Raw genomic sequence first — 19,789 nt, 5'->3', positions numbered from 1 at the left:
ATCTAGAAATTAATATCATCAATTGGATATCCAATTTATATTCAGTTGGACATTATTCAATCTTATTTGTCTTTTAAAGATTTCTCCTGTGTGGGCAAAGGAATGTATGAGTCATAAGAACCAATCATATGCAGTGAACGAAAACGAAAGTTTCCGCAATCATAAAAGAAACCTGTATGCGGTTTATTGCGGGTGGTGTGACCGTTAGTCCAGCCTTTTTTCCTCGTAAAGAACACAATACCCACGGTCTACCTCAGACCTTAAAATAACCAAATGACGAAACTGCGTTCCAGGGCAGTTGTTAATATCTTGTGCATGACTTTTGCTGGGGCTACATGTGTCACAGGCAAAGTCAGAATAAATTTCCGCGAAGTCACAAATATAATTGCAAATTGTGCAGGTTCACATTTGGCCAACGTGCATGGAGGAAATTTTACCTCTGGTTCTTAGTCATGGTTACTTATCTGTATCCGACTTGTTCAGGCATTGTAAGACACTTTCCTTCCATATATCCTGAGTTTTTCTGCACTAGTAGATAAGTATGACATGTACAGTGGGATTCATGAGTATTACCGTGCAAATTGTCCATGACTATTTTCATTAATTTTTTTGTACATCCTATGTGTTTTTAAGCGATGGATTTTTATGTATGCTGGTCAACAGCTTGTTTTGAGTTTTCTTTTAATTCTTGAAGCTCTTACTGGGTCAAATAAAGTGCACGAACATGTTGATGGACAATTTGCACGGTAATACTCATGGATTCCACTGTACCAACATGAGGTCGGTTCAACATGAAAATTTCTGTTTCGTCTCAAAGCTGTACTGTAGGTCGAGTGTGTCCGCGTTTAATATTCAAGAGATTACCAACATCATGTTTACTTCTTTCTCAGTCAGAGCTCAGACAGTTGACATGAATATTAACACAAGTCTAAAGCAGCGAATGAAGAAGAAAGGAAGATATTATAGCGGGCGATAGAGTCAATTGCATAGTCAGAAAATTACATTCGAGTGGGCTCTCTTCGGTGGTCATGATTCCCAACATTCATTCTCTCTCTCTCTCTCAATCTCTCTCTCTCTCTCTCTCTCTCTCTCTCTCTCGTTCCCTGTTTTATATTTCCTTCTTTCTCTTTTTTCCTCATTTTCCTATTCCTTTCTTTCTTTCCCTCTTTAATCTACGATTCCTCTACCTATTTCTTTCTTTCCCTCTTTCTTCTATGATTCATCTACCTAATATCTCTTTCTCTCCCTATTTCATCTACGATTCCTTTACCTATCTCTTTCTCTCCCTATTTCATCTACGATTCCTTTACCTATCTCTTTCTCTCCCTATTTCATCTACGATTCCTTTACCTATCTCTTTCTCTCCCTATTTCATCTACGATTCCTCTACCTATCTCTTTCTTTCCCTATTTCATCTACGATTCCTCTACCTATTTCTTTCTTTTCCTCTTTCTTCTACGATTCCTCTACCTATTTCTTTCCGTCTTTCTTCTACGATTCCTCTACCTAATATCTCTTTCTCTTCCTATTTCATCTACGATTCCTCTACCTATCTCTTTCTCTCTCTCTCTCTTCTACAATTCCTCTACCTATCTCTTTCTCCCATTTACCTGTCCTCTACCTCTTTGTCTATTCTTCTGCTTTTTTCGCTTCTTTCGCTCTCCAATTTTCACATGTTTCTCCTACTACTTTTTTCTTCCTAACGTTCCCTGTTTCGTTTATCTCTTTATTCCTCTTTTCTCTATTTTTCTCTTCTTGCCGGTCCTCTTGAGGAGTGGTTAGAACATCGGCTGAGTCCCGGGTTCGAATCCCGGCCTGGGCACTGGTGTTTGTGAGCGTCCATTCATCAATTCCATCATACCATCACTCACCCCCATCTTCGCAATTAGCCAAAAGTGGCAGAAAAGCGAAGTAAAATAAAGTAAATAAATCAATCTGTTATCTTCTTTCTCTCTCTTGATTCTTCCACAGTTTCTCCACCCATCTCTCCCTTTTTATGTTCCCTGTTCGCTCTTCCTCTTTTTCTCACTTTTTCCTTTTCTTTATCCTTCATCCGTTCCTCTCTCTCGTTCTGTCACTTTCTTTATTTGTCCCCATTCTTTCTTGAGCCCTGTGTGTGGCTGGAACTCACCCTCTGGGAACGCCCCTGAATACACTACCGATTTGACCAATTTACTCCATTCTTATGATCCATTTCTAAGCTTTCACTCTCAGGTTTCATAAAACAGTTCTATACCTATTGGCGTTACCAGTAAATTTTGTACGGGGGCGGGAGGTCAGGCCATTAATAAAAACTTGAATAGTAGAAATAATAGAAATTATAATAATTATATTTCCTATGGTTATTATTATAAAATACCAGCTCTTGGTATAACTGTTATAAACTAATAAAAATAAACATATTTTTTTCCAAATGTATTAGTATTATTATTATATCCTTGGGGAGGCTATTCTACTCGATCCAGATGTGTGAATATAAAGCACAACTTTTTATTATTATTATTATTTTACATTTCAAACCGCTAGTGCATTGGAATGCATAGTTGTTCTATTTTGTTATTAACTTTCACACGCTTCGGTCAAGAAAAAGTTTTAAAAAATAGGGAGGAATTTAGTCTGTGACTACCCCTGTTCGGTAGTCACACATCCTACCGACTTTTTAAATAAATTACTTTCTTATACATATTATTATCATTTCTTTTACTTTCTATAACTCATTAAATATTCCAGCAACTTCTTTCGAAAAATAATGCTATTATACGTGCATATGTATTATCCCTCCAAAGGGCCAAACGAGTGTGACTAGAGGGAGTGTAGCAGTATCCAGGAGGGTTATTCCCCCTCAACCCCCTCAACCAGTCACTCTGGTTTTCTTTGTCCCCTCGCCTATTTCATCAGTTCATCATCCATCGTGGGGTGTAAGGGATGGCCTTTTTGGAAACCACTAAAATATCATCCTCTCTTCCACACCACTGCGTTCTTGCAGACTAACGAGTCTCTGGTGCATGGACACAGGCCAGTATGATCCTCTGTGAGACTTCTGTTGTGTCCTGTCGATGTTTGTGATCAGTGGCGTACGCAAGGGGGGTTTCAGGGTTTAACCCCCCCCCCCTTGAGCTTGTGAAATATTAAGAAAAATTCTGTGGAAAAAATTAAATGGCCAATTTTTCACAGTCAAAGATCTTGGACAATAATATTACTATTACTACTTCTACTTCTTCTTCTTCTACTACTACTACTACTACTAATAATAATAATAATAATAATAATTTGAATTATTATTTCCATGCATCATGGAGAAAAGCACAGCATTCCAAACACACGCGTCTTTCAGAGTGATGCCTTGAAAATAACCACGAGTTTATGAGGTTAGGTTAGGGTAACTATGATTTAAAAGAGAAAAAAATTGCTTTCTATCTCAGTTGCAACCATGTTCAACACACTGGCGTACGCAGGCTTTCTTTTTCGGGATGGGCTGGAATAGTAAATGTGGATAGCAAATGGCTTCGATTTGGAGGGCAGGATGCATAATAAAATATTTCGTATTTTGGAGCTTTTCAGTCTATTAAAATTGTATTCAAAGACAAAAATGGTAATCGGGATTCACTTTAAAAGAGGTTTCGCATTTACACATTTTGATTTTTTAAAGTTCTTAACGGATTTTTATTTGAAAATTCTGATTTTATCAAAATTTCGGTAGGGGCTGGAACACCATCGACCATCCCTCTAGGTACGCCAGTGTTCAACGAACATGTACTTTTTTTGTGTGTGAACAATGAGAATTAACTAAATAAAGTTATTGGTACGTTGTAAGAGGCTAATGTATAGACAAAGGCTAGGCGGACAAGAATCAGTCACCAGTCCGCCTTCCCATTGTATTTTTTACCGCAACACTTTTGAATCTCTCTCTTTAAAATGTCTCACCTTGTTGACTAGACAATTATTCAAACGACAATAAGCTTAACTATTGTAAAATGTTTTATTGGTAAGAACAGGGAGACAATCCAGATGTGAATTATCGGGGACATTTATGCGGGGAAAAAGCCGGAAAAATTCCAACCAATTTCCGGAATCGAATCCGGATCTCCCGCGTGATTGTCACTTTTCAGGCGCTCTACCGGCCAGATCACAAAAGCTCTTTGGACGAGTTCCATACTTTGATTATTTCAATTTATTTTAATATATTTTCTTGTATTTATGAATCTTCTACACCCTTGAAATGTCTCACCTCGTTGATCAGACAATTATTTCGTAACAAGGAAACAAAACAATGCTCCCAGGATTTGATAAAAATCGAATGACTAGAAAGTAATTTCGTTCTATTGTTTTCATAAATACTATATTTATGTAGATCTCTACTACTTAATAGTAGTAGTAGTGGTATTTGTAGTATTATTAGTATTAATTCAGGTAATTAATTAATTATAAGTATTATTAATTGTGATTATTATTATTTATTATTATTATTATAATAAAACAACGGTAATGTGAATTTGGAAAAAGTTTTAGAAATAACACCCCCCTAGATGAAATCCTGCGTACGCTACTGTTTGTGATGGTCCTCCTCATCGTGGCGATTAATCCAAAGGGAAGAAAAACGACGTAAAACAATCGATATAATCATAGTCATCATCGTTGCGATTAATCCAATTGGTAGAGCCGACCTCCGTGGCGGAGTTGTTATAACAGCGCGCTACGAGGTCAGGGGTCTCGGGTTCGAATCCCGGCCGGGCATGAGTTTTCTTTCTGAGTGGCCGTTCATCAATATCCTCACTCCATCCTCATCTTCGCGATTGGCCAAAAGTGTCAGAAGAAGCGTAGTATAATAAACCAAATCAATGAATCAATCAAAACCAAGACGTAGGAAATAGCGGGAAAATCATTCATCCTCATCGTCCTGATTAATCCAATAAGTAGAAAAGCGACTTAATAGAACCGGGGGAAAGTACAGATCAAATTTTGCTTAAAACTGCATTTAGTCTGGCGTCCGAGAAATTTTGTGTTGCGAAAATTTTGCGGGTGCGGATCAATCAATGTCCTTGGCTACATCTACGCTGCAGCAAGGATTGTTATTTTTACACGGCGTAGCATTTAGATCCGTTTCCTCGAGGAAAAAGTGTGTGGCTGTTGAACATTCGGGTGCAATCGGAAATGCTCGTGCTGTGAACAGGTACACTGTGTTGGTCGCCGCTCCATACGTCAGCCCCACAACCACCAGCAGATCCCCTCGCTTGGGCTCAGAACGATTTGAAGGTTGGAGGCCGAGACACGAGGAAAAGAAGCATTCTTTGGTGAAACATGGGTCGCGGGACATTGACCGCGATTTTACTGGTGTCAGCTGTCATCTGTGGAGAAACAGCGTTCGCCCAAGTCCAACCAGGTAAGCCTTTAATGTTCTGTCTTCTTTCTTTTTTAAGCCTACGTTTTATCAGGCGTTGTTCGGTTGTCACGTGTGCATCGTTACGCTCATTTGGGAATCATTGTGCGTGCTATGGAGCGTGTCAGTGCGTGAAAATTGCCGTTTACGAGTAGAGCAACAATCGCTTTTTTCAGCTGACATCGCACAACCGGAATTGCTGATGCAGTGAATGGCAAATTCCTGTCTGCAGTGTGCGATTTCTTTTTGCTTTTGGATGACGCCCACTCAGTGCCGTATTCATAGTAGGGATGGCCAAACGGATCCGGATCCGAGAGTTTCGTATCTCAATCACATTATAATATTACCACACCTTAAAAGGTATTATGATCTTCGGTTACAAAGAAATTTTTCATTAGTTAGTCCTACAAGATTTTTTTTTCAAGTGTTGTTCCTAAAATACTTTGCTACGCATCGGCTAACACACTCGTGCACAAAAATAATCTTACTTATTTAACATAAAATGTCAGAGGTGATTTCGTAAATGCCATTGAAACGAATATGTATTCATTCGAATGCATTGGAAATGGAAACACACATAAATGTGAGACATTCCATTCCAGAATGAAACCTCTAACACATTTAACAAGATAGAAATGTTTATACAAAAATTATACAATTGTTCTACAGTTACAGTTTTAAAAATTAAAATAAAACACTATAATATATGCAGTGTTATATAATTACAAAGTGTAAGACTAACGTAAGTGTATTATTTACAAATCGCGCAAGCGCGCGCACACACACTATATATATATATATTGTTATAAACACATTCTTACTTTCCAAAGAAGCGCTCATGTGGGATGGCCAAACGGATCCGAAAAATTTTAGGATTTGGATCCCAAGGATCCGGATCTAGCCATCCCAAATTCATAGGCGCTAATTATTATTTTTTTGGAGGGGGGACAAGGCACTTTCTGCCCCCATATTCAGGTAGAAGGTCACATTTTATGTATATTTACATATATAAAGCATTGTTTATGCCGATCTTGCCCCCCCCCCCCAAATGCTCCTCTGGCCGTATTTGTTTAATATCCGTGAGGGGTTAGGTTTTTTTAGATATGTAAATTTGTATGTTGCCAATAAACTCTATTATTGCCTGCGAGTTTTAAATACCTCGGACATTAAATCTTATGATATCATTTAGACGTAATTTAGAAACAGTATATTTACATTCTAAGGAACCCCTCCCCCAAAAGAGCTATTGAGCTAGTAACGCCGAGAAAACTTGACGAAATATACAGAGCATTCCCTGACATTCGCTACGAGACTCGGCAAGCGGCCCGGCATCAGCGCTTGTCTTTGCCCGTGAACGGGTCCGCGACAGTCGCTTATATTAAACCTCGTAAAAAGGTTTAGAGTAACAGGGTCAGTTCTGAATAAAAGTGGAAAGAAAAATGGGGAAATCTTAAAAATAAAGTATGCAAAGACAATCCGCACACCATCCGTGAGTTAAAAGAGAGTATTGTACGAGAAATCGGGAGAATTACAGTAGACGAACTTGCACGTGTAAATGCCAATTTCCTTCGGAGATGCCAGGAATGTGTTGCAGCAGAGGGACATCATTTTCAACACCTTCTGTAGTCAAGGTTAGTACACAATATGAAAACTGTAATCTTAATAGCCGACTGTAGCGACTGTCGCCGAGCCGTTCACCGGGAAAGACTAGCGCTGATGCCGGGCAGCTTGCTGCCGTCTCTCGTAGCGAATGTCGGGGAATGCTCTGTGTATTGCGCGTTCAACTCAATGGCCGCGTACGGCAAGAAATGTGATCTACGCACCTCCAACGAATTAAGCTGACGAAATGAGCTCTTCTTGCCATGGCGGTAGGCTTTCGTAGTTTACTTGACAATGGACAGAGCAACCGCGTTACTCTGGAAACTATCACTGTTATGGGGGGAAATATGTCTCATTTTCCCCCTCCTGGAAAAAATTACCTTGCTTGACACTCCCTGGAAAAAATCCTGAGGACGTCCATGGTCCTCACACGTCCTAAAAGCGGGTATACATCTGGTTTCAGATCGGTTAGTTCTCATGAACTCTCCAGCCTAACTATTGCCTATTTTGGGGAGAGCAGGCAAAAGGTATTTAAAGTCCTTGCCTTGACTCATTCTCACCAAACAGGTCGATAGGTGCTAGTGTTCGGAAAGTTACTTTTGAAAGGGTAACTGAGTTACAGTTACTCATTTTAAAAAGTAACTAACTGAGTTACTTTTTGCTGGATATTTTCTTCCAAATAAATTATATAAATCGGGAGATTTGTTGCGCATAAAGAGGGTGACAGAGAGAAATATATTTGTTGTAATATTTCAAGTACTTATGAACCAGAAAATGATAAATCTAGTAGCCTATAATTGCGCTTTATCAATGAAGGTGAGAATGGCATTTTAAACTTACCCCTTCAGTTTTCTCTGAGACGATTACATAAACGAGAATGATGGCTATGTTCGGCCTGATTCCTTGGTTTGCCACATGAGTATTGTAATTCACTGTTGTGTCAATAACAATGGTGTTTATTAATATTATTGCATCCAAAGTAAAGATCTATCTCGTCTGTCATTTCAGCAAATTGGGTACTCATTTTCATCTTAAACCAAATTCTATTATTTTTCCAAAATTTCCAGAGGTGTTGAATAATCGTAAATAAGCAAATTCTAACCGGAAAGATTTTTACTTCCATTTTTAAATTATCAGGAACTGAGTTAAATTAAATCACGTAGAAACAATTACATTGTTTTCTATTCATATGAGCACTTCCTCGCTCTCGCCTTTTTCAGTTTCGTTCATAGTACCAGTAGTACCATCTAGTTCTTTCGTAAAAACACTGAAATATTGCAGTGTGTCCCTTTTCATTTTAATCCGGTATTCTAGCAAAGAGAAAGAAAACTGTGGCATGCACAAGGAATGCACTACTTCTCCTAATCTTATCTTCTTGCTTCTGGGAAATCCGTCCCTCTTCCGAGGTATGCATATCGGTTTGGAATGGAGGGCTACCAAACGAAAGATGGAACATGTCATAAAACTGTCACCCTGAAATACCTGGCACCTGGAGCCTACAAAGTACCAAGTACCTGCCCACCGACAGGAGACAAATTTAGTACAACTTTCTCATTTCCTCTTCATCTGTTATTTGCAAGAATTAATGTAACAAAGGATGGACGTTTCTTTCGCGGCAGATACTGAGTTCCTGCTCAAATCGCTAATAATTTTCATACCAATTTAAGAGTTTGAAAGTAACTGTAAAAGTAAGTGTTGAAGCGTTACTTCCATTGGAAAAAGTAACTCTGTTACAGTTACTTACTTTTAAAAGTAACTAGTTAGTTACATTTCCTAAAAAGTAACTGCTACTTGTAACTAGTTACTTCCAAAAAGTGGTAGTAGCCGGCAGTAGCGTACGCAGGATTTTATCAAAGGGGAGGGGTTATTTCTAAAACTTTCTCCAAATTTACATTACCATTGTTTTTTTTATACTTTAATTAAATAATAATACTCATAATTAATTAATTAGCTGTTATGAAAGCAATAGAACGAAATTACTTTCTAGTCATTCGATTTTTATCAAATTCTGGGAGCATTTTTTTTTTTTTTTGTATATTTGTTACGAAATAATTATGTAGTCAACGAGGTGAGACATTTTAAGTGTGAAGAAAATCCATAAAAGCAAGAAAATATATTAAAATAAATTGACATAATCAAGGTATGGAACTCATCCAAGGAGCTGCGATGGTCTGGTCGGTAGAGCGTCTGACAACCACGCCGGAGATCCGGGTTCGATTCTTGGAATTAGCTGGAATTTTTCCGGCTTCTTCCCCGCATAAATGTTCCCGATAATTCAATCTGGATTGTCTCTCTGTTCTTACCAACAAAACATTTTACAATAGTTAAGCTTATTGTCGTTCGAATAATTGTCTTGTCAACAAGGTGAGACATTTTAAAGAGACATTCAAAAGTGCTGCGGTAAACAATGGGAAGGCGGACTGGTGACTGTATTCTTGTCCGCCTAGCAATGTCTATACATTAGCCGCTTACAACGAAGCAAGAACTTTCTTTAGTCAATTCTCATTGTTCACACAAAAAATGTACATTTTCATTGAACCCTGGCGTACGTAGAGGGGTGGCTGATATGGTTACAGCCCGTACCGAAATTTTGAGAAAATCAAAATTTTCAAATTAAAATCCGTTAAGAACTTTAAAAAATCAAAATGTGTAAATGCGAAACCTCTTAAAGTGAGTCCAGATTACCATTTTTGTCTTTGACTATAATTTAAATAGACTGACAAGCTCAAAAAATACGAAATATTTTATTATGCGTCCTGCCCTCCAAAACGAAGCCATGTCCTTTCCATATTTACTATTCGAGCCCTTCCCGAAAAATAAAATCCTGCGTACGCCAGTGTATTGAACATTGTTGCAACTGAGATACAAAACAACTTTTCTCTCTTTTAAATCATAGTTGCCCTCTTATTTTACTATCAAGAATTCGTATTAATTTTCAAGCCATTCACTCTGAAAGACGCGTGTGTGGAATGATGTGCTTTTCTCCGTGCTGCATGGAAATAATAATTCAAATTATTATTATTAGTAGTAGTAGTAGTAATAGTATTGTCCCAGATCTTTGACTGTGATAAAAAAATTTCCCCACAGCATTTTTCATATATTTCACAAACTCAAGGGGTAGCCGGGCTTGCCCCAAGTTGATACCTTATTGGAGATGAGGCCTACTCGAGAAAAGGTATTTGAAGTCCTCACACGTCCTCACCCTCACAAGTCATTCGAAGGTGAGGATAAATCTGCATCTGGGCAGCAAAATTTTCAGAATCATTACTCTAGAACAAGAATCACAGTACCCACGCATACACAAAGAGAGAGAGAGAGAGGGGGTGGAGAGTAAGAGATGGAGAAGTTGAGAAAGACAGAAAGAAATAAAGCAACACAGGAAGTAAAGAGATAAACAGAGAGAGAGAGAGAGAGAAAGAAAGGGGGAAGATGGAAATATAGAGAAGGAAGAAAGAGATAGAGTATGGGCCCGAATTGATCCTACCTTGAGTTAAATTAATAATTTCGTTTTTGTAGGGACATAGTGCCATAAATTTCTCGGTAGTTACATTCAGGGACTCTATGAGCAACTCGGGGAAGCTTTCGTCACAGTGAGTGACATCGGAGAATGTAAAATCGCGCCTTCACTTTTTGGTTTATATGTCAAGTCAAGTAATAGATGTACCTTCTTCTACCAGACACATGAACGAAGCGAATACGCCTTCCATCGTGAGTCCTATTGTGTTAGTAGGAAGTGAAGTGGAACCTGAAACAGTGTTGACTTTGACCTCGACGCACCAAAAGTGGGCGTGGAATTTTACATTAGTTCCGACGACATCTCTTCCTGTGACGTCAGCTTTCTTCAGCTGCTCAAGATTTTGAGTTTTGGTTTTGAATGCGCTACGGGACTGGACCTACAGTTTAAAGTGGGATCCGAACAGCTATATGCCTCCACTAGGTATCGAACCTGGGATATCTTGCTTACAAGGCGGCGATGTTACCGCTGTGGAGGAGGAACAAGAGTGTCTTCTATCAGGACTACACAATAAATAATAAAACTATATACTGTAGTCAATTCTGGGTAGGATCATCGCTAGAGGTAGAGATAAATAAATGGAGACAAAGGAATGGAGGAAGATAGAAGATAAGAAAACAGAGGAAGAAAAGAAGAGAAACATATGCAGAAACATAGAAAAGAAAGAAATTAAGTAAAACAGGGGAAGATAGAAAAATAATCGAATTATTTCATTTTACGTCGCTTTTCTGACACTTTTGGCAAATCGCGTCAATGAGGATGAAATTCATTAAGGGACACTCGCAAAGAACAACCATGCCCAGGCTGGGATTCCATCCCGGAGCCCCTTGCACCATAGCTAGCTGTGCTGACCACCCCGCCAAGGAAGTCGGCTAAAGTAGAGTGATAGACAGAGAGTTTGATTGATTTGCTTTATCCTACTTCGCCTTTTGTGCCACTTTTGGCTAATTTGCGAAGATGGGGATGAGTGATGATGTGATGAAATTGATGAATGGACACTCGCAGACATCTATGCCCAGGCCGGGATTCGAACCCGGGACCCCAGAGCCTACCTCAAACTTTTTCATCCACACTTGAGCCCCCACCAAAAAGTCTCTATCAACGCAACTGCTCTACATTGTTAACATTTAATAAATTAAATACCACACCATGGACCCAGTGGTTTTATCTTCTCGCAAGAACATTTTGCAGTAATGTAATTGATTTCTCTTTCCCAGTTTTTCTCTGGTTATATTGATTATGTTACGATATAATCTTATAATACGATCTTATCGACGCTTGCCATTGTTCATTTTCATGTTATGTTAGTTAATATATGTATTAAGTACTACTTAAATTGTATGAACGTGTTGTATGCATGATAAAACATCATAGGCGTAGACAGAAAAAAAAAAAACAATAGTGGGTCACCAAGAATTCATCCTTTTCATAAGGCTCCATTGGTCCTTTGACCTGCGAACAACCAAGCTTTTAGAATAGTCGTCTGCTTTGGAGAAACCACTTTGATATTGTAAATTCCAAAAAAATTATGTTCGTTTAGAATTATTTCCAGGCCATTCACATGAATCTTCCTATGGGTTTCTTTCGCTGTGGCATACCTATCTGCCATGAAAAATAGGCTTACGTATCCACGAAAATATTGTTAATATAGTTCTTCAAATAATAATTGTGCTAAAATCTCATAGTGTTCGTGTTGAGCAGATGATTTTTCATTGCGTTACTAAGAAAATTGTATTTTGACCAAAAACAGAGGAAATAAACCTGATTTCATATTGCAAAAGAACTTAAAATACTTTTTCAGAATTGTTAGTTTCGTACACCGTATAAGAGATTTATGTCCCCAACACATTCCATTAGCGAGGCAGCTGCGTGCATTGCACCATTGTTCCCGAAAGGGTGTTTTGTAAACACACTGCTTAGGTATGCACCGAGTATTGTTAATTGTTACGAGACAAGGTTAACTATTGTTCCGCGAATGGTATTGATGGTGATTAAAGATTTGCTTTGTGTGTGGGAGTTGAAGGTTGGGTCATATCTCTCTCTCTCATTCCCCCTTTTCCATCTGTTTGTTCCTTCGTTTTCTCTTTTTCTCTCTTTTCCTGGTTTTCCCCTCCTTTCTTCTGTTTCTTTTTTATCTTTTTTTCATTCTATCTTTCCCTCCACTTCTCTTCCGCCCTTTCTCGTTATTTCTATACTATATTTCCTCTCTTAGCTCGATCTTTCCTCAAATCTCTCTCCTTTTCGTTCTAGCTTTCTTTCTCTCTCTCTCTCTCTCTACTTGTATGTCTTTCTTATTCTCTCTACGTATTTTTGTCCTGTCTTTTCTTCTCTCTCTCTCTACCATTTTCTTTGTTTTTATCTATTTTTTGCTTGTTTCCTTCTTTTTGTCTTTCTTGTTTTACTCTCTCGTTCACACCTCTCTCTATCTTCCTTCTAAGACTCGCTAGCCAGATCATTTAGTACTTTTAGGCTGGAACTTTCCTTATATCTCTCACGCAATCTTTTTTCTCTATTTCCTACTCAGGGGCGGCGCCAAGGGGGTGCGAAGTGGTGCTTTCGCACCCCTTAGTTTTCTTCCGCACCCCCTGATCAAAACTTATTTTCAATCTAATGAAATATTATGCTATTAAGACAATACCATCACTTCGAGCGTAAAATGATTGGTATTAAAGGCATGCCGCTATTATTGTAGTCAACAGGCGTAGGCGCCGACTCCATGGGGCTTGGGGGGGGGGGCTCGAGGCTCCCCAATGTTTACGATGTGGGGGCAGAGCCCCCAAATAATTTTGCTTAAGAGGATCTAATGTATTATTTTGCTTCTCTTGTAAAGTTTACTCTGAATTGTTCCACATGAACTTAACTTTAAATACACATTTGAAATGTTCTACACCGTCAACTTTGGGGGGCTGAGACCACTAAACCATCAACTTTGGGAGGGCTATGACCAGAAACAGCAAAACACAAGACTTATTACTATATACTAAGTATGTAATTATGAGTATTGTTAACATTTTTACTAAAAAGAGTTTCAAAAGAAGATGTGCATGAACTAGGGGAGTGGATGGGACGTTCGGGCTAAAATGACTCTCACATGACATTCAGAACGAAATCATTGATACAGTATATTAGGGAGATCTGTTTTGCGCTCCGTGGTAGCAGATATTAAAACTCGGCAATATTTTGCTATTATGGTTGACGAAACTTGTGACATATCCATCCATGGACAATTAATATTCTGCATTCGAACTGTGAATAAAAATTTTGATATTTTTGAGGAATTCATGGGCTTTTACGAGATTCCGAACACTGAGGCCAAAACTTAAAAAAGGAAGAGAGCGAGTCATTCATTAATTTATTTCAGTGATCAGAGCCCCCCCAATAATTTTGACAACAGACAATCCATTGCTCCTGAAAGAGAAGTCGCATTTACTTTCCTGTAGTGGCGGCGGTCTATACAAATATCAGCGGCTGTTGTTTATACTTTTGTTTATTCCGTTGGCGTTTTCGATAATTGCTTATAGCTCAGTGTCAGTTGTGTCATTTACTTTTTTTTTAGCATTGTTGATGAAACACGGTTTTATTTTTCGCCTACTTGTTCTTCCTCTATTCTCAAAATCGAACTGCAACAAAAATTTTACATCATCCGGTTGTGCCCGGGAAATTATTTAACGCGAGTTGTATCGAGATGGGTTTTTTTCCGTTGTTGTTTTATTTATGTACCCTTCTACGTTAGGGAAGCAGTCTGATAATTACATGAAACTGACTACATGATTTTCTAATTTTTTGTACGTGTTAGTTTATTTGCAAGTAGTAGAATTTCAGCTTGGATAGCAATATTTTTTTTACCCAACGCACACAAATTGAACACGCAGCAGTAGTCTCTGATGTCTGTGCATCGTGAAAACATACAAAAAGGACAAAGAACTGTTCATGGACAAAATGTTAGATGTTTGTGGAAAGGATATGAGGTGAATCCAGTTTCTATTTACCGTAAATAATAGTGGGCTCAAGCCTGAACTTGGGACCAACGCCAAAGTATTTTCAATGGAATTTCAATTTTATGATTTGTATAACAACAGCAACAATAATGAACGTAAAATATAAGTTCCTGGAAAGATATGACATCTCACCCCCCTTTCCCCCCACACCCCCCACATCGTCGGAGAAAAAATCCTGCGGGCGCCCTTGCAGGGATGTTTGATTTCTATATTGTAAACATCGCACCCCTAAATTTAATTCCGCACCCCCTCAGCATCCCTTGATGATTAATCCTGGCGCCGCCGCTGTTCCTACTGTCTTCTCTCTCGTCTTCCATTTTCACTCTTTCGCCGTTTCTTATTCCGTCCCTTACCATCTCTCTATTTTCTTATTTCTCTCTCTGCACTCTCTTCCTTGTCCCATCTCTCTCTTCTCCCTTTTCCCGAAGAACTGAATGACTCGGAGGAGCAGTAGCAGAGAGACCAAAGAGAACCGAACCGTATACTTGCTAAAAATAGTGATTTAGAATATTAAGATGGTCGAAATAAAGTTTTCAGTCACGCTTTGCGACTTGTGTCCTCTTGTTTCGAACACTGCTTTGAAACCAATTTGCAGAATCTATAGGGTGTTATTTTATTTGTCTTACGCAGGATTTTCTATTTACTTTTGGTTAAATGAAAATGTTAGTGTTTCCAACTGCAATAAATTTCCTCAAAGCCAGATAAAAATGAACAAGTGTTCCTCAAAATTGAATTTCTTGCAGCGAAGGGAATCCGGTGGATATATATATATTTCATGGTAGTTCGGATTTCTATTTCAACTGTAGGCCCAATCCCGGTTACCTTATGTAACTATAAAGAGATAAAGGAGAGGGAGAGGAAAATTAAAGAGAAATACAGAGAGAAGAAAGAACAGAGAGAGAGACGTAAAAATGAGAGAGAATAGAGAAGTGAAGAAAAGAATAGGAAACATAGAAGGTGGCACATGAGAGGAAAAATATAAAAATGAAAAGAGAGAAATGTGTAATATGGTAGAAAAAGTGATTTTTAAAAAAGTTTTTAAACACTTAAAAATCATTGAAGTGGCTATCGCTGACGACATGTCACGTCGCTCTCATTACCCGTCAGGTTAACCCCGACCGGGAAGATCAGCGCAAACTACAAGGTGGACTAAAAGTCCCGCACCATAGGCGTATGAAGATAAATGTGGCTGGATGAGAACCTCCATCAGTGGATTGGATGTAGGGGATCTGTGGAATGGACTCCCCGATCCCCGGATTTGAATCCAATGGATTTTGCTGTGTGAGTCTACCTAAAATCAAAGGTGTACAGTGTGAAAATCATCAGGGACAAACAGCATCTGTGTGAGCTAATTGCTTCTGAGTACCGTGCTATTTCGCCAGACTGGTGACCCAAATCCTGCGAGCGAATGGTGACCGCCTACTGTTGTGTTTTGACAACGGTGGCCCACCATTGAACAATTATTGTAATCCAGCCCATGGTACGGACTTTTCGGCCACCCTGTATAGTAAGAGTAGGGTGCCAGGAAAGATGAAACATTGCTCGTGGCCTGAGTCGAAGGTTGCATCCAAGCATCTCGCTGAAGATGACCACGGATGAACCTCGCGCAGGATGACCAGGAAAAGTCACCAAATAAATCAGGTCTGTGGGTGACCTTGTTGTCACAGACATCCAATGCTCGTAATAGGGTCTTTCCCTTAGCCTAGCGCTTACGGTAACACACTGGGAATGCCGGAAAAGGCCTTAATATTTCTTCATGTTTGTCCAAGAGTAACGACTGTGCTGATAAAGTAAAGGTGTTGGGCTATTCCATTGAATTCATGTTTATGTGTGACTGGTGGAAATTTCCAGGATTTTCGTATTGTTTCCGCATTTGGAAATTGCGTCAGAAGCCAGATGTAGCAGAATTCCTCAGTTCTCTGACGTACACGGAAGCAAGGCAGGTGCTTCTGAGTTCAAAGCAATGTAATGCAGGATTAGAGGTGTGTAGTACATTTTCATGTTTTGCATCGTTCTTTATACCCTGTCCCAATCATCTCTGGAGCAAGGTCGCACATAACGGAAGAGAAGGGGGGGGGGGTGTCGATGGGCAGAGCAAAGCAGTAGACGCTACTGGGATGGCTGGTAATTGCAGTCGCTTTCTCCCCTCCACGAAATCCCGTTCCTCTCACGTGTTCATTGGTGGGGCCGTCTTGCGTCACTACTTGCGCAGAGACTTGTTTTCGTTCGCTTGCTCCAGAGACAGCTGGGACAGAGTGTACTTAGTTTTATCTCTGGTAGCACTGCTATTGGAGACCCTATGCCTGCCCTAGGTTTCCATTGTGAAATGTTTTTAATGGGACTAAAGTACAATAGGTTGTGTTTTCTGAAGAGAGATATGCACTGGGGTAGAAAAAATTAAAAATTATTCAGGCGCCAGGCCCCCTTTTTCTCACGATACTGTTTTTTTTTCCTTCAAATACAGGACAAGAAAACCATGAAGTCAACTAAGATAAGCTCTGAAGTGAGAGCTTAAAACATTTAATTTATTAATGAGTACAAGATGGGATTAAAAGTAATTGATTGAATGTAGCGTGAATAACTACGCAGTACATTCTAATATATGGCCGACTATACTGTACATTAGGTCGGGGGTGCTCACAGAAGGGATTCGTGATGCGCCTGTTTCATGTGAATTTTTGGGAGGGACAAAATTTAATAGTTTAGTTACCAATTCTTATATTCACACAAAAATGAGAGGGGGGAGGGATCGTTTTGTTTGATTGACTTGTTATTGATTTTTAGTTATGGTTACTAGTTTATCTTCCTACCTGTGGGTGATCGCGGTAATTGGGTTGCAATGAAACCATCACCTCTTATGCCTTTAGACTCGGTTTGAAAGGGGAGGCGTGCTGTTCGCATTAATACAAGGTTAGTCAAGCAGACAAAGTGTGAAGAATAAGGTTCAGGGATCAGTTCACTAACAATGGCAGTGAGCCTAAGCAGTTTTGCACGTTTTATGTTAGCAAACATCCAAGTGAGCCGTGGTTTTTCTTTTTTAGTTTCTTAATTTGAACTGCAATGAAAGGTTTGGAATTTCATGCTCCTTTCAATTGTTGGCATCTCGACAAGTGGTAAACTGTCTGGTGTTTGAGGAACGATTTTGGGGGGATGCGTCCTCGGCCTTGCGGGGGTGGGGATGGGCACCCCTGCTGTGCATTGCTGAAGATTTCAAAATTCGGCTAGCAACAGTGCAAACATTTACAAGGGCATGTTTATTATTTTCTACCCCTGGATATACGTGTGGAGCTATGTTTCGGGGTCATTGTAAATTATAAATTGTTTAAGTGGAGCGAAATGGAGACAGAGAGAGAAGTAGAATACATCATAGTAAGAGAAGGGGACAGATAAAAATGGCTGTGTGTGTGAGAGAGAGAGAGGGAGGGAGAGAGATTTAAAGAGAAAGAAACAAAAACTCGATAGAGGAAGAGACGAGAGCGAGATGAAAAGAGGAAAGGGGATAAAATAGATAAATTTAAAGAGGGACAGAGAGATTTAATAGAGAAAGAAACAAAGCTCGATAAAGGAAGAGATGAAAGAGAAAGGAAAAATATGAAGAAAGAAGAAACTAGAGAGAAATTTGAAGAGAAAGAAACGAAATTCAATCGATTAAGGGGCAAGAAGGTGAGGTAAAAATGGGAAAAGTGGAAACGAGATAAAAATAAGAGAAAGAAATTTAAAGAGAGAAAGAAAGAATAGAGATAGAAGAAAGGAAAGAGAAAGTTATTGAAGTAGAGACGTTAGAGTGAGTAAAAGTATGTGTTTTTGGGGGGATGAAATAAGTAAATGAGACGAGCGGGAAAAAGGAACAAATAAATGTGTGTGCGCAACGACGCTATGTCCATTCCCTCTTCTCCTGTTCAAGCAACGAGAGACGAGGAACCAAATGACCAAACATTGGTTTCAGTCGTCAGAACAAACTGCATAAAGCATGCAGAATTCAATCATACTTGTCGCAATGGTACAATTGATTATAGTTCTCATATCTGCCAAACGAGCGTGGTGGTCTCTTGTCTCAGCGATGACAGCAAACCCGAAACATTTGAGAAAGTGCAAATGCCTCTAAAAATGTTCACAATGGCGTTCAGCCAGGTGCGGGGTTAAGAGCTCATAAATGGCATTATGCGCCATGCTTTTCACCCAATCGCCATGTTGAAGGTTGGGATTTAGTCATGTCGATTTTGAAATGTCCATACAGGCGACAAGGAACAATGTAATCTCTCCACAGAGCCATAAACCGCAAGCCGTTGAACAATTTGCACTTCTCTGTGTTGACATACATGCCGCATTTACTGAGATATAAACCTGTATTTAATAAGCACAGGTCTTGGCTTTGAGGCACGCACCTCTGTGTAACAATGGCACCTACAAAAATTCCCGTAGATAAGGTAAAATTCAATTTCTACGAAATTTTCTTTGTCTTCAAAAATTTCCACTATTCTTCTAGACTTCAGAACTGTTTCTAAGAACGCCATTTAATGTATGTGCTAATAATATTAAAAGTATAGTTACTGTTCCCAGGTTCGATTGTTTGATTCAATTAGGTTATTTTACCTCGCTTTTCTGCCACTTTTGGCTAATGGCGAAGATGAGGATGAGTGATGATGTGATGAAATTGACGAGACACAAAGGACATACATGACCCAGCCTGGGATCTCACACCAGCAACCCCTGGCGTTGTAGCGTGCTATGCTAACCACTCCAACACGGAGGTTCGAGTCCTGGTGTAGGTATGGGTGTTCTGTGTGTCCCTTCTCATTCTCATCATTGTAATTAGCCAAAAGTGGCAGAAAAGCGACGTTATAATACCAAAAGCACAATGCAATGCAAATGTTACTGTAAAATCATTACATGACTCGACGATTTGTCGCACACGGGAGATGTACTGTGTGTGTTTGTACTGAAATCCAAGCGGAAAATCCAGGCTTGTCCAGGATTCGAAGCCTGGTCTCTGGCTTACCATGCCATTGCTCTATGAACTGAAGATAACGAGCCACCCTTGGTTTTCGCTGTCGCTGTTTTACCTCGTTGGAATTGTCTCCGTCAGTGAGTTTTTTCGCTTCCGCTGTTTTACCTGCTCAAAGTAAACCTTCGGGTTTATGGTTGCCAGAGGGAACTGAAGAAATCCATATTGTATGACAAAGTAACGCGTTATTTTTGGCTGAGAGTAGATTCCAGTAGTTTCTCCGCATGTCTTCCAGCTATTTGAACGCAACTCAGTTGCTCCTTGTATGCATATAGGTTATTTGCAGAAGGACAAAC

At 39.4% G+C, this 19,789-nt stretch overlaps 1 protein-coding gene across 2 annotated transcripts in view; it reads left to right on the top strand.

Annotated features, from left to right (window-relative positions):
* The first annotated feature begins 5,140 nt into the window (after nt 1-5,140).
* LOC145991228 (uncharacterized) overlaps nt 5,141-19,789 on the top strand; it is a 55,720-nt gene continuing 41,071 nt past the window's right edge. The window contains exon 1 of one of the 2 annotated variants that reach the window (XM_083127187.1): nt 5,141-5,380. In XM_083127187.1, the coding sequence (XP_082983313.1) occupies nt 5,299-5,380 (82 nt within the window). In that variant the 5' untranslated portion in view covers nt 5,141-5,298. The remainder of the gene's footprint in view (nt 5,381-19,789) is intronic. The other variant, XM_083127188.1, reaches the window with a different exon arrangement.

This window comes from Lepisma saccharinum, chromosome 8 (assembly GCF_977018435.1).
Source record: "Lepisma saccharinum chromosome 8, izLepSacc3.1, whole genome shotgun sequence".
Classification (NCBI taxonomy): domain Eukaryota; kingdom Metazoa; phylum Arthropoda; class Insecta; order Zygentoma; family Lepismatidae; genus Lepisma; species Lepisma saccharinum.
The sequence above is the reverse complement of the archived record's forward strand: the minus strand, read 5'-3'. Positions and strand labels throughout refer to the sequence as shown.